At 41.1% G+C, this 23600-nt stretch overlaps 1 protein-coding gene across 8 annotated transcripts in view; it reads right to left on the bottom strand.

The window, feature by feature from the left end:
• Positions 1-23336, bottom strand: part of ep400 (E1A binding protein p400) — a 28716-nt gene extending 5380 nt beyond the window's left edge. Inside the window, exons 1-48 of one of the 8 annotated variants that reach the window (XM_043246589.1) lie at positions 23150-23336; positions 20370-21739; positions 19334-19441; positions 19057-19141; positions 18582-18701; positions 16219-16610; positions 15408-15713; positions 15116-15301; positions 14795-14935; positions 14266-14344; positions 14120-14178; positions 13970-14024; positions 13802-13891; positions 12679-12792; positions 11336-11523; positions 11033-11210; positions 10772-10908; positions 10422-10591; positions 10114-10288; positions 9860-9996; positions 9577-9763; positions 9324-9493; positions 9077-9231; positions 8212-8412; positions 7190-7354; positions 6904-7050; positions 6643-6725; positions 6260-6558; positions 5973-6175; positions 5444-5613; positions 4893-5089; positions 4698-4809; positions 4253-4546; positions 3891-3965; positions 3664-3798; positions 3536-3580; positions 3115-3265; positions 2787-3022; positions 2520-2693; positions 2377-2427; positions 2163-2299; positions 2018-2074; positions 1840-1918; positions 1517-1708; positions 1004-1049; positions 790-902; positions 443-635; positions 138-280 (exon numbers count right to left, since the gene is read on the bottom strand). In XM_043246589.1, the coding sequence (XP_043102524.1) occupies positions 138-280; positions 443-635; positions 790-902; positions 1004-1049; positions 1517-1708; positions 1840-1918; positions 2018-2074; positions 2163-2299; positions 2377-2427; positions 2520-2693; positions 2787-3022; positions 3115-3265; positions 3536-3580; positions 3664-3798; positions 3891-3965; positions 4253-4546; positions 4698-4809; positions 4893-5089; positions 5444-5613; positions 5973-6175; positions 6260-6558; positions 6643-6725; positions 6904-7050; positions 7190-7354; positions 8212-8412; positions 9077-9231; positions 9324-9493; positions 9577-9763; positions 9860-9996; positions 10114-10288; positions 10422-10591; positions 10772-10908; positions 11033-11210; positions 11336-11523; positions 12679-12792; positions 13802-13891; positions 13970-14024; positions 14120-14178; positions 14266-14344; positions 14795-14935; positions 15116-15301; positions 15408-15713; positions 16219-16610; positions 18582-18701; positions 19057-19141; positions 19334-19441; positions 20370-21707 (8268 nt within the window). In that variant the 5' untranslated portion in view covers positions 21708-21739; positions 23150-23336. The remainder of the gene's footprint in view (positions 1-137; positions 281-442; positions 636-789; positions 903-1003; positions 1050-1516; positions 1709-1839; positions 1919-2017; positions 2075-2162; positions 2300-2376; positions 2428-2519; positions 2694-2786; positions 3023-3114; positions 3266-3535; positions 3581-3663; positions 3799-3890; positions 3966-4252; positions 4547-4697; positions 4810-4892; positions 5090-5443; positions 5614-5972; positions 6176-6259; positions 6559-6642; positions 6726-6903; positions 7051-7189; positions 7355-8211; positions 8413-9076; positions 9232-9323; positions 9494-9576; positions 9764-9859; positions 9997-10113; positions 10289-10421; positions 10592-10771; positions 10909-11032; positions 11211-11335; positions 11524-12678; positions 12793-13801; positions 13892-13969; positions 14025-14119; positions 14179-14265; positions 14345-14794; positions 14936-15115; positions 15302-15407; positions 15714-16218; positions 16611-18581; positions 18702-19056; positions 19142-19333; positions 19442-20369; positions 21740-23149) is intronic. The other 7 variants (XM_043246595.1, XM_043246591.1, XM_043246592.1 and 4 more) reach the window with 7 other exon arrangements.
• Between the last annotated feature and the right edge of the window lie 264 nt (positions 23337-23600).

The following is a 23600-nucleotide window of genomic DNA, read 5'->3' as shown; positions in this document are numbered from 1 at the left end:
AACATGGAGGAAAGGTTGAGCAACACATTGAGCAAAACTGTAACTGCATTTAGACATCATTCACCATATTAATACCTCAGTACAGATCAACAAAAGCAAAACAAATATGGCTTCCTCCATATGAAGAGTGTGTGTACCTGCTGTGGCTTTCCTACTGCTTTGATCTGTGGAGATGCAGCCTGTGGTTGCTGTTGCTGCTGCTGTAACTGTTGTCTGAGTTGTAATTGTTGGAACTGAGCTGGCGTGAGTGGTTTACCCTGAGACAACTGCATACCGGGAGCTAGAGAAACAAAAATAATGAATTATAATGCGATTATAGGTAATACAGCTAGATATGACTACACAGAAAAAAAACAATGCGGTAGTGTGACTCTCTGAATCGATTTTGCCACCAGAGAACCCAAAACACGCATGGCTTCTCTAAGGATGGCATTTGGTCTACCTGGAGCCACCAGCGTGCGTGTTTGGGACTGACCCGGAGTCAGATTAGTGGACACTACAGCTGATGCGGTTACTGGGGTAACGGCTCTCACGCTCTGACCCGTCGCAATGGCAACGACCTCAGCTGGGGCCGCCGTTGCAGGCACTGCTCTCTGCTGAGTGTGAACCACCTGAGCCGTGGCAGTTCCTGCCGCCTATTTGAGTAAACAAATATGTAACACACACATAAACACGGCAGAAGGGTACAAGTCAGCTGAAAAGCAATTTCACAAAAAAAAAAAAAAAAAAAGTCACACTGCAGGCACTAAATCGGCTGCTAATCTATATGTGTGTAAAATCAGAACTCACAGGCAGGGCTCCTGGTATGACAGGAGACGCCAGACGTTTGTTTGCCTGGAACTGACCGGGAGGAACTCCAGCCACAGTGTTTACAATCACATTTCCACTCACTGTAGCTGTCGCTGAAGTTTAAACAAAAATATACATAGATTCAGCACTTACATAAACAGCACTCAAAACTGGATCAACAAGTAGAGGTAAAAGTTGTGTAATGTGATAATACCTGGCTGGATGCTTGTGCCAACTGCAGCGGTCTTGATAGCTCCAGTCTTGAGATTCAACAAAACCCAAATAAGATCAACATATAAATCGCTTTACAGCTTACTACATAATACACCACCGTTTACAAAAGTGGGATCAGTAAAAAGTTTTTCTTCTGAAATTAATACTTATATGTGTATTAAATATTGATTTAATACAATTTAAACCGATTATGACATTTCTAATTTTACAAAAGGTTTGTGTGTGTGTGTGTGTGTGTATATATATATGAAATACATATTCATAATGCATATTATTACTATTTAAACTATATTATTTAACAATATTAGACATTTTAATATTTTTTTAGTAGGTCTAAGTAAATGTAAGAGACATCTTTAAAAAAAACATTTAACAAAAATCTTCCCAAATCCAAACTTTCAAACAGTTGCGCATCTTGAATAATCTAACGGCAAGTACAGGTGTACGTAAGGTCCAATGTGACATTAAACATGCAGTGCTAAAGGAGTCTAACCAGAACAGCAGTGTTGGGGACTGCTGCTGGTCCTGGTTGGTTGGGCTGGGTCACTCCTGTCTGTGCGGCTGCTGCAGTGGCCTGTGGCTGGGCTTGTGGCTGGGCAGCAGCTCCCTGAGGCTGGGCGGCTCCTGTAGTCTGCTGCTGTTGTTGCTGGGCTAACTGCTGAGCCCTCTGCTGTTCGGCTAGCGCCTGCGGCAACACAGATTTAAAAAAAAAACACACATATAACACAGATTTAAAAAAATACATATATATATATATATATATACATACATACATATATATATATACTTAATACACTTATTTGACTTGATTCGCACCTTCTTCTCTTTTGCGATTCTCTCAGCTCTCTGAGAGGCAACCTGGATAGGAGGCAGAGGCTTGTCGTAGCTTATCCCACTATAAAACACAAAAGAACAATGAGATGCCAAACTGGCTAATATTGGAAGCAGAGCACTTCAGTGCTTTTTTGTGAGAAAAAAAGTAACATATCAATACCTCTCAGCCAGCACAGAGGCATGCTTAGGATTCTTCTGGAATGGATTCATGCCCAGTCTAGAAACAAAAACACCAAAAGATTTTTTGCTTTGATGAAAGAGGTCTGACAATGTAAATGCAATGTTTGTGTGTTGCCTGCACATACAGTGGTTTTATTGGTGGGCTCCTCTTGCTAGCAATGATTTTCATCAGCTCAAAGCGGTTGTTGTACAGTTGGATCTGGGTGGCGTTGTCATCCTGTGTGTAGATCTGACACGTGCGCAGAGGACGACTATTCTTGGACTGCACAAAAAAAGGAAGTGTTACCAAGGAAACAGCTAATAATGAGTAAATTTTTATTAATAAATTTTTTTTTATACCTTATAAATGCTCTTGGTCTTGTTCTTTTTAGGGTTAGCTTCATATATTAGCTGTAGGACATTTTGGACAATTTTAAAATGTTAAAGAGAATAAATGAAAGAATTCACAAGCACATGATACACGATCCAGTAAAATCACTCACTTTGCCCTCCTCTCTGGGAATGATGACATTCTCATAGCGGTTGCGGCATTGTTTCGGCGAGCGGTAAATTCTGCTACAGGAGTTGACCACGTCGCTCACCAGGTCCCAGTTAGGAGTGTGTGCTGGAGACACGATGGTCAGGTTCAAAGGAAGTTCCAGTAACTGCTTCACAGCCTGTGAACACAGAAAAAGAAGCAGAATTGTAACCATAGCTTATTGGTTTAACACTGTGCGGTTGATAATGCAATAACGAAACGGATCAAGTACCTGTAGCAGAGCCCAATCCTCACTGATGAGCCACTCAGGGTTGTCCTGCCCAGCCTCCATGGCTGGTTTGAGCAGTGAGGGCAGCGGTTTGGCAAAAGGAGCCTGCTGCTTCAGGGAGAAGTTCTTCTTCTGGTCTTTACCCTCCCGCCTTACTTTGAGAAGACTGGCCTTATCAAAGAGAGAGCGTGGAGGAATCACTGATTCTCCATGGCCCTTCTTTTTCTTACGTCCCAGAGCTGACAAGAAGGGGCAGAGAGAGAAAAAGAGAATTCAGCATGCATTTAAGCACAGCAAGATCAGACTGAAAGAGTTTCCTGAGAAGTCTTACCTGAGGGGTCCATGTGTCTCTTTCGTTCTTTGCGAACGTACACTGGAGGCAGTTTGGATTCGGGCATAGGCGCAGTGTCATACATGAGGCAGATTACAGAGTCAATGTAGATATCGTTATCATCCTGTGGAGGAGTCGGGGGAGTCCACAACTACAGAAAAGAGCAACAGTTAGATATATTTTAAAATACATATAGGGGCTTACTTAACTCATCAAAAATTTTACCCCAAAATCAAAATAAACATAAAAAAGCAGTATTGGTTGGTATTGAAACATTATTTTTGGAACACTATTATCACATTAATTCATTATAAAAATAAATAGACTTTGAAATAAAATTTAGGAGTAAAATGTGATATGGACATGTTTTTGGAAGATTCCTCTTTTAATTCCCTTCAAGAATGTGCCGTCTTAAACTTACCGGCATTAATTCTGCTTGTCCATCCTCATTCTCGAATACATACTCCTGTAAAGTGGAAGGGGACAGGGTTTCAAATCTACGCAACATGAAATCAATTCCAACTGAAAAGAACATGTTAGAATTCGTACCATGTTGTATGCATCCTCTCTGGTATAGGTGAACAGGTCCTCCTCATCTTCCAGAATCCTTTGCTCTGTTTTCTCTACCTTTAGTTTCTGTTGCTGCTGCTGTTCCCAGCCTTTTTTAGCAGCTTCTACACGCTCCTGCAATTTAAACAAACACTGACAATTAAACAGTCTGTATTATTTACATGGCAGTCATAACATGTATTGTAATATGTAAAAATGTTTCATACCTTTATAACCTGTTCATCTTCACTGATGTGCAAGTACTCCAGATAGTGCAGTGCGTATCTCTCAATAGGAGTCAGCTAAACAAAACAATAAATCGTGGTAAGAACCCCTTTTTTACCCCAAAGGAAAAAAAATTTAAGCAAGGAGAAATTTTTAAGTGACTCTAAAAGACAATAATAAATGTCACAAAATATTTTCAATTCATATAATTACTATGTTTTTAGAACTTTCTATTCACCAAAGAAACCAAAAAAAAAAAAAATCTATCACAGCTATCACAGCTTCCACAAAAATATTAAGAAGCAAAAATGTTTTTATCACCTATAATAAATGATTTATGAGCTGTGAAGTCCAATAACCTCACCTGCTCCATGACAGCTGCCAACTCCTCTAACTGTGACACTTCTTCTTTCACCCCTTCATCCACATCCATTTCTTCTGGTCGCCTCACTTTCTCACTTTTTGTGTCTACCTCGGTCTCTTTGACCTCATCTTCATACTGGGTTTCCTTTCGGATGGTGTTTAGGGCCTGGATGTAGGGTCTGGCCACATGAGGGGGGATAGATTCGGACGGGGATGGCTCCTGGTGGAGGACCACAAACTCTTCCACCTTCTCTCCAGAACCAGCCTCCACCTCAAACAGATCTTGAATGGTGCGCTGTGAATGTCCAGCACATATTTATAAATGTAAGCATCAGGTTCTGTTCCAAATTCTAGACAACTGCCTCGCTGTCTGCCAAAATGCTACCTTATAACTGGCGAGGGTTTAAACCGGTTCTTCAGTAGCAAAAGTAACCATGATTGCTTACCTGTGTTAAAAATGCTAAAGTGTAGTCCATGCCCTGCGCAGCTACCTCTCGTATAAGGTCTTTAGTGCCATTCTTTAAGAGCTTCTCCTCAATTGAGTTCCCGCTCTCCAACCTGACAAAGCACAGCGTCAGTAAAAAAGCTGACAAATATAAACCTGACAAGCAAAAACCATTTAATGAATCCATCAGCATTACCTGTAGATGTGGATGTCTTTGGAGCGACCGATCTTGTCACACCACTCTTGTGTGCGTAAATCCATGCTGGGATTTAGGTCGGTGTCATAAAACACAATGGTATCTGCGTCAAACACGTGGCCCATGGCTGAGCAGCAGCGATTGGTCAAGATGGTGCAGAAGATCTGTCTGTTGCGGTTAAACTTTTTGACCTGCTCCTGAATGTGGCCGTGATATAAGGAACAAGATGGGTTAAGTATTTCACTAGCATTTCAGTAGAAGATGATCAAGAACAGATATGTATGTATTGGTGTTGATATAACTTCAAGCATCTGAACTGAATCCAACAGGGAAGGAAGAGCACTCGCTCATCTGCCCTTTTAAAGGGGTCATATGATGGGATTTAAAATTTTCTTTCTCTTTGGAGTGTTACAAGCTGTTAGTGCATCTTGCAAAAATTTGAGTTTTAAAATATTCTTTATAAAATTTACAGTCACCGAGACTATAAAGTGGAGCAATTCTACATGACCTTTTCCAGGGCAACAGAGAATATGTTACTCCAGGCGTTTTACCTGTCTCTCCTCTAGTGACAGACTTTCATCCAGCCGTACATAGGTGAGATGACGATGGTCTAAGAAGGCTTCTAGTATATCCAGCATGCTGGTCATCTGAGTGAAGATCAGCACACGCCTGTTCTCAGCACTTAGCTTCTGCAGCAGGATAGACAGCGCCTCCAGTTTTCCTGCAAACAGATATAAGAACATCAACATTTACCATTTTACCTTATTTATATTTTATTTAGAACTTTTTTTAAATTATATATTACTTGTTACATTCAGAAACACTCTAATATGCTGACTTGGTGTTCAAAAACATTTGTTATAAATGTTAATAACATTAATAAAAATAAGAGATTTTACAATATATTTTTAAGGGAATTGTTTGATGAATATAAAATTCTAAAGAAAAAATACATTTTGATCTTTAACGTGACTTAATTTAATTTTGTTTCTGCTTAGAAATATATACAAAAAAACAAAAATACAATAATAATATTGAAATCTAAAGGTAACGGAGCGGAGTTGCTGTTGTGGCGCTCACCTGAATCCATCTCCAACATGTGGACATCAGGGAATCTGATGACAGGTGGACAGGCTAAGCTACGGATCTCTGCATTGTGTGGAGCAGACACCTCCCGTAGCTGTCGCCTGAATGATTTCTGTGCTAGGCTGTAAGATGGTGGAGGATTGGATGCATACAGCTGAGGGGGAGGGGCCACAGCAGCAGGAAGTATGCAGGAGAACCTTTAATATAACAGGAAGCAGCATTAAGTCACAAAAACTCACAAAACTTAGTTCATTACAAGGAGTCAATGGTTAAATCCAGACCTCTTCAACAAGGTGCCTGCTGCTGCCTGTTGCTCCGTGTTGGAAAGAATCGCTGAGCGGAGTGGGGCCACCGTGGATATACATGTCCGCTGAGCTCTGATACAGCTGTCTCTCCCGACCCAGGACCAGCGGGAGTGCTGGGGTGCGGGGAAGGCTGGTGGAGGGTGTCCCTCATAAACGGAGCAAGTCTTGATCAGGTCAGTACCATACATGACACAGCGTGAGGACCGCCGCTCGTTGGCATGAAATAAACTAGCTAGGCGCTCCTTCAGCTGTCGGTTTCTTTCCTCGCTGGACTCCTAATTAAACACAAAGACAAGGCTCAGATTTCACAACCATTTGACTTCATCAATTCCTTCTATGTGTGTTTTAAAATGCCCTACCTGCATTGTGGCATTTGAGTGTTTAGCATTTGTTTCCATGTCTGTGGTAGCTTGAGTTACTGCAGTGCTTGCCATGGTGGCTGCTTTAAATGGAAACGGACAGAAACTAAGATTAAGACATATTGTACCATTTGTTGCTGTCTATGCAGGGTCAGACAGGTCTCAGATTTGATCAAAAATATATTAACTTGTGATCTGAAGATCAATAAAGGTTTTACAGGTTTGTAACGACACAGGAGTGAGCATAGAGCAGTGCTTTACCTTGTGGGGGTGTGGAGGTGGCAGGGGGCGGAGTGCCTGAAGAGTTCTGTACAGGCACGGCCTGGGGTACTGTAGGCATCACCATGGGCGGACCCTGTGGCCTGAGAAGAGGCTGTCCCGGGGCAGACACAATCTGCAAAATGTTGCCTAAACCAGACATATAAACTTATGAGCGTCACATTAAAGCTTAAGGATTCACTGAACACACATAAAAACAGCTGACACGGATGACTGGATATGGAAGTGAAATGAAATCAAGAGAGGATGAAAATGGGCTGGACATTACCGAGTGTACCTTGGAGCTGCAGGGGCTGGCCGGTGGTGAGCTGCCGCAACTGACTCGGAGACAGAGTGAACTTGTTGCCCTGGAACTGCAAGGTCACTGGGGTCTCAGGTTGGGCAATACGACCCTGCCCAACCAACTGAGTAACCTTCACTACATCTCCACCTTCAGTAGAAAACAGTTCATGTTAAATGATAGTGGCTGACAATTTGTCTCTGAGAAAGACAAAAAAAACCCCCACAATTTTAGTTAGTTTCAGGGTGAGCACGGAAAGGGACATGCACAACCACGGTGTGTTAAACAGGAAGAATTACACATTTTTTTTCTCAAACAGAAAACCTGAAAAAAACTGAACCCAGACTGATTCGTTTAGCAGAGCAAAACAAAGTGGGAGAAAATCTTTGTTTGTATAAAAGGTTTTCCATGTAACTATGGTTACATGTGACATGGGGAACAGCGCCCACAAGCTTGAGGCTCTTTACACCCACAGAAGGACAACAAAATAAACGGCTCTGAAGAAAAGCTGCACTGAAAAGATAGGGAGGCAAAACCATATTAGAAAGCTTCTGGATCATCCTTCAGCTGTACTGCACGAAAAACAAAGAGATTAGTCATCAAAATGCAGAAGGGGGGGAGGAGAAAAGGAAAAAAAGAATAAATGTGTCAAAAAAGAAGACGTGAATAAACTGGAGGCAGCGGGTACAGTCCGGAGAAATTCTGGAGGGTTCATGCTTGTTTGTGAAGGGTGAGAAAGAAACCACCATAGGTCATCTGCTGAAGATTTTTTGCACTTCAAATTTCAAAAGACTGGAAATAAGCCAACTTTATGTAATTGATTTGGCTCAGTTATTTGGTGGAACATCTGTATGCATGTTATCCCACTTCAGCAGAGCCGTACCGTAGTCTCTGATCTTCACTGAGGTCATTTACTGCTGTGCTTTGGGGCATGATAAGGAAACAGGTACACAGGGAGAGGGCGCAAAGGAGAAGGCCCATCTGCGGTGGGTGATGATAAGGCCACTTACTAGGCAAGCGTGCCTGGGCCTGGGAGCTGAGCACCAGCCTCTGGGGAACCAAACTGGGCTGGAGGGGGTGGGTGGTAGGGGCATGGGGGGCCACAGCAGGCATAGTGGTGACCCCTGTCACACCCACAGCCAGAGGGGTAGAAGAGGGGTTAGGGGTGGCTCCGGTTAAGAGTGATCCTGATGAGCTGCTGATTGCAGAGGCTAAAGAGGAAGAGGAGTTAACAGTCTGAATGGACCAATCAAAGAGAGTGTAAAGGGGTTGGAGAATTATCATTTTCAAAATAATGGGACATAAAATATTAAAATGTGTTAAAAAAGATGAGAGGTGCTGGCCCATGCGAAACTCACACCTACATGTTATTGTTTGAATTCACCATTAAATTAAAGTACGTTATTTATTATTATATTAAAAAAAAAAAAAAAAAAAAAGGCTATTTATTAAAGCAATTTAATAAATCACAGCAATTAACAAATGCCAAAAATCCAATCAATTCTCAATGGACAAAATGAAGGCAGCCTATTTAATGTTTTATGATAGAAGGATTCATGAAATGGATTATTTGAAACAGAAGTTTTGTGTTACAATAAGTTTGCCATCCCAATTGAAAGCCCAACACTGAATAAAACTGAACAAAAGCACAGCTAATGTGTACTCATTTTGAACTGAGTAATGTTACTATTAAGACTGCAAAAAAAAACAAAAAACAAACACGCACAAAAAAAATAACTGGTGAGCATATTTTTAGGGAAGTAAAAAATATTATACCACTTCACAAAAACTTTCAGATTGTGAAAAAGTTCTGGGTGCGAGTGTGGGAACATGTGTGTAATTGTGCTGAAATGATTGTGATAAGAGGTGATTTACCTCTGGGCTGTGTGCTTGGAGTTGCAGTAGCAGGGTTGGTAGTGGTGGTGGGGGCAGTAGTCACAGCAGTGGCACGAGGGGCTTGAGTGGTGCTGCTAGTCATAGGGACCAGGCGCCCCTCTGGTTTAGTTCCATACTGCACCGGCAGGAACAACCTAAAATTGAAATTATGCCACAGTCAGAATCAATTCATACTGACCAATACTGCTGTACAAGTCCACACAATAAAAATATAAACAAATAAAACCTCATAGGTTTGATCTTGCACGGTCTGGGTCTGGCTGGTGGATCACGTGCATTGTAGATCTCCTCAATTAGCTGCTTGTTCATTCTGAGTTTTGGCATAGATTCCTCAGCTTCATAACGAGTCAATTTGCCCTCGTTACCGATCAGGTCAAACAGTGACATATCTACAGTCTGGAAAAGAAAACAAAAATGGCCTATCAGTCAAACATTTTCTTGTATATCCCACAGTCCAAATGTTTATTGCTCTCCCTAACCTTCCACTGGTCCTGCTGCAGGGCTGTGAGCAGTAATGATGGGGTGTTGTACTGCAGTGGCTGACATATGTAAGAGTTGCGCGTGTCTCTGGTCTGGATCAGGTCTGGATGGTTGCAAATCTTCTGCAGCTGCATAAGAACCTCCAGGACTCTGACAAAATGTCCAGTTTTCAGTGCTTCCTGTGCACTAGAAAGCAGCAGAAACACAGAGTGTCACTCAATCCAGATGAACTGGAAAAGAGCTGGTTAAAATTGTGTGGGGCTGAATGTGTTCTGTGCTGACCTGGGCTGGATGAGGATGTCCTCATACATGCTCTTTTGCCTCTTGGACAGACGGCACTTGAGAATGTGCTCATACTTCTTAGGCATTTGCTTCTCCACGTCTCTTTTGGAACGGCGTAAAATAAAGGGCTGAATCATCTACAGCAGAGAGAAAGACAACAAAAATAGGGTTTACGGTGCTTGAGTAAGACAGTCAAGCAAGAGTGCATCATTCAGTGGCAAAAGTCACCAAAAACAACTTCCAGCAAACCTTACCCTGTGCAGTCTGATGACCAGTTTGTGGCAGTAGTCTTGGTTCTGATCAGTGCCAGGTTTGATTGGGAAGTTGAGGTATGGGTGAGTGATTCCAGGAAGGAGGAAGTGGATCATGGTCCATAACTCTTTTAGAGTGTTCTGCAGAGGCGTGTTGATTAAGAGAACCCTCTGCTGACTGTTGAGAAGACATATATATAAAAATATTTAAATATATTCTGCTAAAAACCAAAAAACAATTATTTTAAATAAAAACATGTAGCAGAAACACTAATCGATACTGTATAGAAAACAGTTGCACTGTTCCTAACCTCTTTATGTTGAAGATGGTCTCCCAGTGTTTTTCAGTCATGTTTTTGATGAGCTGGACCTCGTCTAGCACCAGGTGCCTCCAGCGCCTCCTCAGGAAGTGAGACTGATCTTTCAGCAGAAGCTTGTATGAAGTCACACACACGTGGAAGCTGTTGGGCTCACACCACCTCTGCACACATTAGACAACAGTGGGAAACAGGGACAAAAGCTACCCAACTCAAAGATTTCAATGACCCACACACTATAAAACTACTTTTAGAAATTATCTTTCAGCTAGACCACAGCAACAGGGATGAATAGACCAGTGGCAGTATGTGAGAGTACACAGTAGGCTTTCTCTGGTTCGTACCGATCTCTTGTATCTGCGCTGCTTTCTGCTGCCGAGGTACAGGAGTGTCTTCAGTCCAGGACACCACCGTTTGAACTCCATCTCCCAGTTCAGCAGCTTACAGGTCCTCACTACCACTAAATGTGGCCCCCAAATACCTACAACATCCACATGACAGCATTACGTGTTGCATTCTATCCTTAAAATTACAATAAACAAATGCTTTGAGGAGAAAAATCAAATGTAAGTCTCTATAAAGTAGATGGGGGTTGCTGGTGGTACCCTGGTTGCAGGCCAAGTGAGCAAAATAAGCCACAGTCTGTATGGTTTTGCCAAGACCAGTTTCATCTGCCAGGATGCCGTTAAGGTTTTTGCGGTGGAGGCTGGCCAGCCACTCCACCCCGACCTGCTGGTACTCTCTGAGAGAACCGTGCAGCAGAGCAGGAGGAGAGGAACGACTCTGAGGGGAAAGGATTCATGAGTCATCAGGCAATGTAAGACCACTTGAATTAAGCAATTGCTTAATTGAATCTTTAATCATCATGTTTCAAACAGTCCCTGTGAGTAAGAGCGTAAATGACTCACAGTTAGAGTGGTCCTGGCGCTGCCTTTGGGCAGAATCAGGTCTGTTGCTGCAGCGACCTCAGCAATATCCTTTGTAGGTTTTCCATCAGGACCAGAAGCTGTCCGCTCAGCGCCACGGTACTGATCCATACTCAGCAAAGAGTCTATTAGCACCGCATCATGAGGACTGTCCAACGGAGAGTCCATGTCTGAACAGACAAGAGCATAAATTGTTACCGTGGCATAGGGCTTCCCTTGTTTTTATATTAAACAGTGGTTTACTAAAATTGCTGTTTCTTTAAATAAATTCAATTGTAATTAATTTTCTTAAGGATAATATTCTACCTCAGCTTCTGATCTAAACTATAATGTATATAAAATATACTTAAAAAAAACCCCAAGAAACAGTTTTTAGTATTTTACTATGTTCTTCTCTAACCTTAGACGAGGAAATACATATCTGTCCTGCCTGCGTGCACTTAATCTGTCTAGCGCAGATATTTGTATTTTCTAAGCGGATAAAAAGACGATAACTATAACATATGGCAGAAGAGCACTTTGCAGCACTTCAATCTCGGTGAAGTAATATTATCACTCCTGAAAACTGACGTTGGTTAAAAATTGTTGGTTGATATTACTGCACCGAGGTAAAAGTGGTCTTCCACCGTACATTTTAGTTATATTTTTTATCAGCTTAAAAAAAAATATCGTGACATTTTATTTTGTGTCACCATACTTGTGTTCCGACTCATGTAACAGTCTTTAAATAGGGAAAACATGGAAGTGTTTGGTGGCTTCTAAATTCATGGCTGTTTGGTACCGAAGGAATAAATGGTATAACCTAAACGCTAAATGCGATGTTACAGATATGCATCAACTCATCTACGTTGAGGGAAGAACAGTGAAATATGGAAAAACGGTGGTGTTTTCCTTTAAGGTTACAATTAACAACACATCCCAAACTTAAATTCAACTAGTGTTTATTTTAACTTCAGTAATTAACTATAAACGTAAAATATAAACGGTTACGTAAAGTTGCTGCTATTAACGAATTTCAGATGAAGCCAGGTGAGGATTTGAATGCAATTTCCACAAAGACAAGCTGTTTACGATCTGTCTGTCACAAACTGCATGACTTCGCATGTGGAATTGTTTTTCTGTGACTAAGCAGCTAATAAAATTTAGGTTGACTAAGCTTCTTCTGGTCAACTAACTGTTAGTCGACTATAAGGGGGCAGCCCTACTGTGATATAATCAATATACTGCCAAAAGTACTGATTTATTTGAATTCCTTTCTATTTCTGGGACTTTATGGGGCTTTCTGGGAATTTAGGTTAGTTCTTAAGCAGTAGATGAACACATACCTTCAGCTTCCTCTCTGTCTTCATCTTCACTCTGGCTGGAAGGCTGCGGCCACTCAAAGCCCTCTGCGTAAGCACCAGCGTACTGCTTCACCAGATCATCCAATGGCACTTCAGCTACAAGACACAAACATACAGTGCTATACGAGCTTTCAAGCGGCTGATGGCTGCTGTGTAAATAACCAATTATTTTGCATACTGAAAACATTACAAAATGAATTCTTAGCCTGTGCACAAAATTCAACTAGATCTCAAAATCTATAGAATTATATCTCTGCCACAATTCTGAGTGCAAAATGTTATATTTTGAAAGCACAATGAGCGTATTTTGAGCACACAAAAAAAGAAAATCAAGTTTTTCATGTGTGCAGAGCTTGCTTCCCAGAGTTACAATAATTCCAGCTAAATTTTAATTAGCTGCCTTGACAACCAATCACAACATTCCCTGCTTTACCAGCGATAAAAATGACAGTGCCTGCATAATTATTTTAAAGTTCAAATTCAAATTGATATTTATACTTTTTCCAAAACAGTTTACAATTCCAAACAGCACCTTATTTACGACTAATAATCTTGTGTTTATGAATTTCTCGCTGATATAATTGTTCACGAAGGCTGGAAGTGACCAAAACGTCTTATATTCAGGTGTACATAATTAAACATTTTCTTCTACAGATAAAAATGAGCCAAAAAAGGTTCTACACAGACTTAAAGTGTGAAATGCTTATTAGATATATTCAAAAAGTTTCAAAAGCACTCAAACATTTTCTCCACAAAGCTCAATTCGCGGGCATTCAAAAAGCACGTCTGTGTGCTCAAAACAATCTTTTGAGCTCAGGATTGTGACAGAAATAAGTCTATAAAAATCCACTCAAACATTTGAAAACATTTATGAAATTAGTAAATTGTACGAACAGATTTATATAACTGCATAATGGTACAAAACATTTTAAATATTTCACACAATAAATTATCAGTAATTGCCTAAAATCAGTATTATATATTTTAGTCTATGTCTAAACATGTAGCGCGCTATGCTCGTACATAGTTAGATTTTTTTCAAGAATTAAGGAAGAAAACAAAATTACTGCATTACTGTTTAAAGACATGACCATAAGTTTAAAACCTTCTTTTGTTAGTTCGGCCAGCTCTGCTTTCTGATCAGCTGCCACCTCTATAGCCTCCTGTTCCTCTATTGTACTTTCCTCATCTTCAACTGCAAAACAACATTAGATCAGTCAGCAGCATGCACAAAGAGAACAGTAAGAAAACTATATAAATATGCACCATGTACCTTCCACATCCGACAGCGAGGTGCTTGACTTTCTCTTGCGAGATGTGCCAGTCTCCTGTTTAAAGTGAAGACAAATCGTCAAGTACAACCAAAGGATGAGTGGAGCAGGAATGAGGAAGCATCTTGAAAAACTCATGAGGAAGATCTTACCCCTTTACTCTCTTTATCGGACTTCTCTCCAGATGACTGGGTCACTTTAGCACACGGGCCTGTAGCAATGAAAAATCTCTTCTGAATTAATAAACTAAGTCTGAACATTTAGTTAAGACAGGTCAGATAACATTAATTAACCTCACCTTTACTCACAGCCTTCTGCAAGCTAAGAACTTTTTGTCGTTTATCATAGATCTCAAAACGAAGCTTGATTTCCACAACCTGTGGTAAGACAATGAGACAAAAAAAATATGTTTATGAGGGACTAATTCAAACCTCCAGCTACTGTGGAACAGCATTTGTCACAGGGAGAGTTTGTTTAAATGTAAATACTAATTTAAAATAACACAGGTGAATGCCACAGGTTTCTCAACATCTTAAGATACATACAAACAATTAGTGTTTTTATTACTATTATTTTTCAGTTTTACAGTACTAAAGTATAAGTCAGTGTTGTTATTGCTAATTAAAACTGAAGTTAAAAACTATTAAAAAATGGTTTTGTAAGTTGTATATTAAATGTAAAAAAAAGATAGAAAAAAAAAATCTAACTAGAATAACACACATTGTAATACAAAATAAAAAAATGTATCAAAATTAATAATAAATATATATAATACTAAATCAAAACAATCCCAAACCAACACTGGTATAAATGACATGTAAATGTACCTGTTCAATATTGGACCAGAAGTAGTCAACCCCTCGGGCAATGGTGCTGGCAATGTGCCGCAGCCTCATCTCCTCCTCTCTCTTCTCACGTTCCTTCGTCTTCTTCTGTTCAACATGGTAACGTGCACAAGTGCGCACAAGCTACAGAGAAAGAGAGACTGTTTAACTTGAAATCAAACCTAAATGTTAGCCTGCTCCATATTGAATGGTCAATGGCACTAAATAATGTGATCGAAACATTGAGGTTACATATAATCATATATTTGCGTCTAATGTACATGTAATCATTTTGTAATATAGACCGAGTGTGAGTCATCTCACCTTCTTGGCAGCAGCCATCTTCCAGCGTCTTTCCTGGGCAAAGTCAGCAGCCATCCACTGCATCTCCTCCAGCAGGTAGTCCCAGTGGGATTTGGGCCTGCACGCCTCCTGCAGCTTGGGTAAGCGGCTAGCTGACCACTGGCCTTCTTTACGGAGGTCTGCAATGCGCTGGTGCACATGACTCTCCTACAATGACAAGTTAGGCTCTCGTGTGAGACAACATAGGCCAAATACACTACTAATTTCTTTTATGCATACTAAAAAGATCTTATTCTAATCTGAAAGTCCTCACCAGCTTGGCTTGTTCTGCTTGCCTGTCCTGAGAGCATTCCTGCGAGTTCTGCCCAACTGGACTCTGACCCAGACCGGACATTTTTAGCCCAGTGGTGCCATTCGTGGTAGCGAGCTTGGACTGGGCAGCAGGAGAGACGGTAGGGCCAGTACTGGGGGTGCGGACCGGAACAGAAGGGTGTGGGGAGGAGAGAGAGGACGGGGATGTTAGAGGAGCAGGAGACATGGCAGGGTTGGAGAAAGAGTTGGACAGCAAACGCTGGGCAGACTGGGAAGAATCTGATCCAGGACGTACAAGCGCCACAGTCTGAAAAAGAGAGAGAGGATGAACTGTAATAAAATCTACTTTTGCGAGAAGGGCAATATTGAAAATTCATGATATAGTCATAATGATTTTCCCGTTTATATAAAAGTAATACATTTATTGCACTTTTTTTCGTTCTTGTGTTGACACACAGTGACAATATTTTGAAATATAAATTGCAAGCCTCTGTGTGGCAATTTTGCTAAATGTTTTTTCCTTTTTAATTTAGTAAAACGTTTAAAAATCATGCTTTGACTATTTATGATTTTATCATTTTTGTGTTTTTTTCTTTACATAAAAACCAATCATTTTTTCTACAGTACCCAGTGTGTTTAATATAACAGTATATAAATAATTTTCACTTTCAAAAGCAGGAGAGAAATGTGCCCATCTTAACATTATTTTATTACAACCAGCATAAGCAGAACAAGCTTTTTTAAACCAGGAAGATAAACTTCTCAATGCGTTTACCGAGGTTTGTAGTCCTAAATGTCTTTAGCATACTCACTGCCTGTCCAGGCTGCATGACAGACTGCTGCATCTGCTGTTGCTGCTGCATCTGTAGGTGGAGTCCTGACTGCATCTGCTGGAGCTGTGCCTGCAGCTGCGCATGTGGATTGACTGGAGCCAGCACGGCCCCGGCACCCTGCACCTTCACCTGGAGCTGACCACCAGCCACCGGAGCCTGCTGGTCCACCACCATGGCCTGGCCCTGAGAAAGGGAGAGAGGCAGGCCAGCCATAGGGAGCCCACCCTGGGGGAGGCGGCCTGGAAGCTGTGGGGGTGGCGTATGGAGGCTGGCAGCGTTCTGGACCGGGGGGCCTTTGGACGGGTCGTACTGTTGCTGGTTCTGTTTCTGCCCACCAATCTGGACTGTTTGTGGAGTCGGGGGCATACCTCCTGTTATGGGGGGGGCAAGATGGAGGAAACAGAACAGAGAGAGGAAAGAGGAGAGAGAAAGAAAGGGAAATGGAAAGCAAAGAAGAGTTCCATAGAAGGAGAAAATGAAGAATTGGAAAAATAATATATTGTCTTAGCTCATGTCTGTGTATTGAGACCACCTGACTGCATTCTGACACAGTCATTTGTTTTTTGTTATAAAAATTTCTTTATAAAGCACCCTAAGGGCCCATAAACAAAGGCCAAATTGTTGTATTGGACACTTCATATAACTCTCGATATCTGGCATAATTATCCTTATTTTTAGTTCAAATGAAAAGAACATGTCTGAGTTGACCTGCCATTCAGAAGAAATTATAATTGGCTTGAAAAATACAAGGATTAGTATTCTAAAATTTTACTTAAATTAAAAACATATTCTCACCTTGATGTTAGATAATGTTTTTATCTATGTTGTAATTATAATTAAAATTAAAAATATTTGTATATTTTATATATACACACACAACTGCAATTTGTACTGGATAAAATTTTATAGAATTTAGAATTTTATAGAATATAGATGTTTTTTTTATGAAAACGCTACAAGCGTTGCATTTTTAATAGATCTAAAATCTGTTTTGATTGTGGGGTGCAATAGAACTCAGACATGACTTTACCCATTTGTGATTCAACTAAACTTCTTTTGATTTTATGGATATGATATGAATTACCAGCAATGTGTTACACAATGCTGGAGAAAAGGGAACATTAATGAAAAATACTGTTTGTGTCACAATGACTACATAACAAAAATCAAGGAAGATATACATGTTCTAATGAATGAAAATTAGAACTTGTAAATGTGAAAATTAAAATATTTCGTTCAATGCTTAAGAATACTATTATGAAGAACAAAACAAATCATGCATTACCATTGAACTATCCATAAGTGGAAAAGTCTAGATATAAAAAGAAACAAATTAAGGAAACAAAATAAAACAAAAAGGAAAAGAACTCAAAAGAAAGAAAAAAAAAAAAGGCACAAAAAGGTAATGGACACGACTGAAGCACTGACACACTTCATGAACATGCACGAAGCAGGTAAGGTCTGGAACATTTGCGTTAATACTCGAGCTACACAACAGCAAAGCAGAGGGTATAGCAGAGGAATGACAAGGGAAGTTTAGCACAGAAGAAGGTAAAGCCCAGCTGTAAACACTGAGTATCTCCCTCTTTTAGCATTTCATCGTGAACTAAATTACCAACTGCGTCAATTCGTCAACTCCGAAGCTTTCTGATGTTAATCTGATTGATTGCAAGACCTTTCCTGAGCACCACTTTCGGCTCCTCACCATCAGGTCATGAAGCAATGCTATGGAAACCGAAGATGAAGGTGGGAACTGAAAACATGGTGACCATAAAACGAGGAGAAACGAAAACAACTTGCTAGATGAAGGGAACCAAGACTGAAAATGCTTTTAGAATCCAAGTTGACAATGCAGTGAATATAGGGAAGTGAAGGAGAAGCTTTGTAGGATCAGGAGAGGAGATGTCAACTATAAAACCGCAAAACTAAACGCAAAACAAACACTACGTGAAACAGGACATCCCAGTAGACAGTTTGGGGCTCATCATCTGATGAGCCTCGGATGGAATCAGAGATGCCGATATGGCAAAGAAGAACGTAAACGGATGGAGTGAATGGCTCAAGGAACTAATGAGCAAATCATAAATGGAAAAAATGTGATGTCTTCCAAATTGATCTTCAGCTGTATCTTCTGCCCAGCTGTCCCTCTGATGCTTAGAGAAAGATTTTAAGTGAGGGCTAAGTTTGAACGGTGTCCCAACAAGTGGATCACAACTGGTAGATGATGCTTGGAAAAAAAGGTGGAATCAACTTTGGGAACTCTGGAATACACCCTGACCTCCAGCAGCATTGAATAACGGTCACAGAAGCGGATCTGTCCCGAGTCGCAACGGCGCTCCTACCTTGCGCTGTCGGCATGAGCTGCTGGAGGGGAACGCCGGGAGATCCTAAAGGAGGTACAGCGGGATGCTGGAATATCATCCCATGCCGACCCACTTCCATCCGGGACCTCTTAGCCTGATCTGGGATGCAAAACACAAAATACCCTCAAAACGAAAAAAAAAAACTCCCTCCCAAAAAATGAGATATAGAACAGGAAAAACCAAAAGAAGGAGAAATAACACTTGGCACATGGCAATGATGTTTGCACACCAGCAGATAGATGTTGGGAAGCCCCGCTCCCCATTTTCTGGATTATAGGCTTCAAACACAGAGCTGGGAAAAGATGCTGGAATACTGAGTAAGCAGAAGCGATTGAAAGGGGAGAAAAAAAAGAAGCAAGAACAGAAAACGGAAAAGCAGAAAACAAAAAGGGAATAAAGAAACAAATAAAAACAAAACAGGCTTCCACCTTGCTCTGCGTCAACGTCGCCCTACCTGCTTGTGCCATGGCCTGCTGCCGTTTGAAAGCCTCCATGTCCACAGGGTTCGATATGCTGCCACCTGCCACCCCTGCATGGGTCTATGAGACGGAAAACAAACCAAAGTGAGAATCTCATTCACACACAGCAAAAACAGTACTGGTGACCTTAACTAAAGCGTGCGCAATTCTGTCAACCCACAAAATGAAAGCACTACTATGCTGAAAGTTAACATTTTAGAAATGTTCTGAATGATTCCTCCTTCACATTTCTAGTAAAGAAGCTTCCATCACCTGAAACTGCTGCTGAGCAGAGAACGCTGCAGACACGTTGGGTGGGAGTTGTGTAGCTATAGCAACAGGAGTCACCGTCTGTCCATCCTTCCCAGTCACTACTTTCACCTGAGAGGTTGTCATAGAAACAAATGAAAGACACAAAGCAGAAGGAAAAAAAAATCATCTTGATTTTTCAATTGAAAAAAAGAGTTCCTGACAAAGAAAAGTTGTTTTATGGGTCACAAAGACATCACATGATGATTTTTTTTTTAATGTACATCTATTCACACACTTGTTTACATTCTTTAAATATTCATTTATGAATTGATTCTTTTTCTTTTGTATATCTGTATATGTACAAATGCAAATATACATATGTGGGAGTTTATTTATACATGTATGTAGGCGTGTAGGGCTGGGTGGTATATTCACTGATAAATGAATGCGCATCTTGTCAGTAAAGCCAGTTGTTTGATTAGGGGTAAATCTCCATCACCTGTTTCCAAATGGAGTTCCAGTTAATACACAGAACCACAGATCACTGACAAGCTACGCAATATTGCTTTAAGTATCGAACTGAAATATCAAATGAATCGCCTTTGAAACCGAACGAGATATTGCACCACTACTCGTGATCTACGGCTCTGTGTATTAACTGCCTCCTTTTTAAAACGCACTTTAAAACTCACAAGATGCACATGAATATATCACCCAGCCCTACATGGTGTGTATCATTTGTTTCATTTGTTTACTATATATATATATATATATATATATATATATATATATATATATATATATATATATATACACACACACAATAGTAAACAAAGGTCCATATATATCTTTTGTACTTTCTATTCACCAATGAAAAAAATAATCAAAATAATCCTCAAAAACGTTTCCTGTAACATAATTTTTTCAACATTGATAAGAAATTAATCCATTAATAGTAAATTGTCAAATAACAATGATTTACAAAGAGTCGTGTGACACTGAAGACTGCCATTACGAGTGCTGAAAAACATATTGTAGGCAAGTGACATTTTTTTACCTCATCATTGATGACCTCAGACTGCTCTTCCTCCTCTTCTTCATCTTCAAGGTCAAGATCATTCTGCCTCAAGTATGTGAAAAGAGGCACACAGGGCTTTTTCTTGAAAGCGAGGTAGTCCATCATGTTTCCTTGCAGATGCTGCAGGAAAAAGAGCTCAATCAGATACTCCTTAAACACCTCTTTCAGACTCTCCATCTTCTTTGCATGATGCTCCAGACACTGTTTTCTCAACTGTGCCACTTCTGGATTTGAGGGTGCGATCTCCTCCAGCTTCTTCGGCTGCATCTTCTTCATACTGGTGGGAGTCAGGGACTGGTTGGCGAGGCCCTGGGGAGGGTTGCTTCTTGATGGGCTGGATGGAGGAATGGCGGATGGGACGCCAAAAGAGGCCGACGTCGGCGCTGCCACACCTGCCACAACTCCTTGCGCCGTCTTCTCAAAAATCATGGGACGTGCTAATTGGCCTTGGATGATACTACTGATCTGAGGAGGCAGATTGGAGGTGGTGATGTGCCCAGGGCTGGCCAACGTCGGGAGAGCAGCCCCAGCCGCAACAGGGCTTTGTGGCCCCAAATGGTGTATAGTGCCCCCGGTTTGAGAGTGCGGCTGGGACAGGCGTCTCTCTCTGACAGCCCCTGGTGTCCCGGGTGAGGTCAGCTGAACGGCTCCTGCCGTTGTCGGAGCCAGTTGAGCCAATCCCGTTCCATCCTGGTACACAAAATGACCACTTCCAGGTGGGCTGCCCAAATTAATTTGCCTAACCATTATACCTGTCTCCACAAACCGCGTCGGGCTTTGACTGCATACTCCCAGAGCCGCCCCAGGAGCGCTCGGCCTGGGCACAGCCTGTATGGGGACTGGACTGTGCTGGGTCGGACTTTGAGGCTGCATTGTCTGGGGCAAGGGTGATGTCACCACGTAAGACGAAGACCCAGGTTCAAATCTCCACTGCTGGGGCTGGTGCTGAAAGCCAGGGGAAGCCGGGCTCTGGAGAGGAAGAGAGGCGAGGGTGATCTGTTGGTTCCCAGGAACCATTGTTCCCACGTTCTGTAAAGTGATGTTCATGTTCTGGCCCGTGACCGGACTCCGACTCATGATGATTTGGTAATTGGGAGACTGTGGTGCAGAGGGACTGGCGGACGGAGCAAAAGATGTCACCGGTGACTGGGGGTGATTGGCATTCGCCGACTGTTGCTGGGTAACCGGCATGGGCTGCTGCTGTTGGGGCTGCTGTGGTGGTTGCTGCTGCTGTTGGTCTTCTGCCTCAGATCCAGTGAAGGACTTGGATCTCTGAAGGTTCCTCTGCACATTTGGTGGGCCTCCTCCATGGTGCATTGCGTGCCACTTCAACAATATTAAAAGACACTCTGTGGGGAGATAATAGTGAAATATTTCTACCATGCAAATATATTTTGGTTGGACAAAGATATAGTACATCCTAGACCTCAATGGTAAAAAATATACAGAAATAGTACAAAAGAAATTAATTTACCTACTTTTATGTAATTTCAAACCAGAATAACTTTTGATGAAGATGTTTTTAACGAAACCCGAGATACGTCTTTCCCTCCACTGAAAGTCAGATGTTCCAAAACGTTCTTTAAATATGGTATGGGTCATAAGCATGACTGAGCTTCTGTTTAACATATTTGATGTGCTCTATGTACGGCTATGTGTTGATCAATGCTTATATGTGAATAAAAGTTGTAAGTAAATCAATTCATAGTGACTGGGTCTCTTCAAATGTATATGGATTGTGAACTTTTTGATGCATGAAATATTTTCATTCTCATATAATGACAATGTAATAAATCGAAGTGTTATTACCTCCTTGTGTCAGTTATGGAACCTCCAAAAAAAAACATTTTTATTGAATATTTCTGTTTAAAAAAAAAAATCGAAATATTGAAGACTAAATAATATCAGCTATTGAAAATAATTGTTTTCGTCAACTAAATCTATCGCCCATCCAAAGCTATTTACAGTGCGCTTCCCTAGAAGGAAAAGGATGGAAACTATGCAAATCTATTCCAATCTAAGGCAACTACGTTACAATATTTACAAATCCAGGTAAAATAAATATCTACATACAGTATACAATTTTGCAAACACAAACGTAGCTGCTATTATTATCGCCTGCACAAATCTAAACGCGAGTGCAAGGCATGGGGAAAATTAAAATAACATAAGACCTGGCCGTTCAGCAGAACCAATACAGTATCGATTAGGTATTGACTGTCATCTATACCGATCGCAAAAATTCACCATGGTAACAAAGGCTTTAGCTAAAAAATGACAATCGCTGTTATTACATTAAATGTATATGTTGCCATTGTCAACAACAAAAAAACGTAATAGAAAAACAGATTCCTACTCTGTTTGAATCAGACACCGTATTAACTTTTTTTTAGATTTTACACTAGCAATTGTGGCATTTTCGGGGGGAACGCAGCTACCTTGTTGCCTTTTAGAAAGAAATAATGCCCACTGTGAAACTGACAACGCGGTGTTTACTATTAGTAAAGCCCTCTCTGCTCCAAAGGCTGCCTGACATAGAGAGCCACAGCCTGCTACTACCAATAAACCCACCCACTCTCCGCTTACGAACGCCTAGCTGTTCTTACCCAGCCTGAACACGTTTAACACGCCTTTGCGTATTCTTTAAGTACACGTAGAGGTGTAGCTTGTGCGAACGCAAAGAGAAGAATATGTTTGAGTTTCCGCTCGCTGAGCATTAGCTCGCCTGCTAAACACAAACATCAACACGCGCCACTTACTGTAAAATCACCGTCCCGCGCTCCGACCATCCACTGCACTCTACCTTCAGAGTGTACGTGACAAAACACCCGCGCGTCCACTCTCACAAACACAACGCTCAAATAAACTGTTATAAGCGTTTGACAGATATTTCTCTGTGAAACATGGCGCTAGACTGATTTTTTTTTCTTTCTTCTCTGAATACCCGGAAACACTCGTCTCAGAAAGTGACGTTTACTTGACTGACGGGGCTCTCGCCCAATCGTGGCACAGAAAGAAAGCGTGACGCACGTGCGAGGGCGGTACTACCGTAGGTTTTACTTCCGTTTGTTTTCTCGCGTCGCTGCAGCATAAGTTTGCACGGATAACGAGAATTTATTAATTAGACGAAATTATATATGTTTTAACCACGCGAATTTGGTCTTTTATTAACACAAACGTTTATCCCTCAAAATCTTGGCAACGTAAAAT

Source organism: Puntigrus tetrazona, chromosome 8 (assembly GCF_018831695.1).
Source record: "Puntigrus tetrazona isolate hp1 chromosome 8, ASM1883169v1, whole genome shotgun sequence".
In the NCBI taxonomy this organism is placed as follows: Eukaryota; Metazoa; Chordata; class Actinopteri; order Cypriniformes; family Cyprinidae; genus Puntigrus; species Puntigrus tetrazona.
The sequence above is the reverse complement of the archived record's forward strand: the minus strand, read 5'-3'. Positions and strand labels throughout refer to the sequence as shown.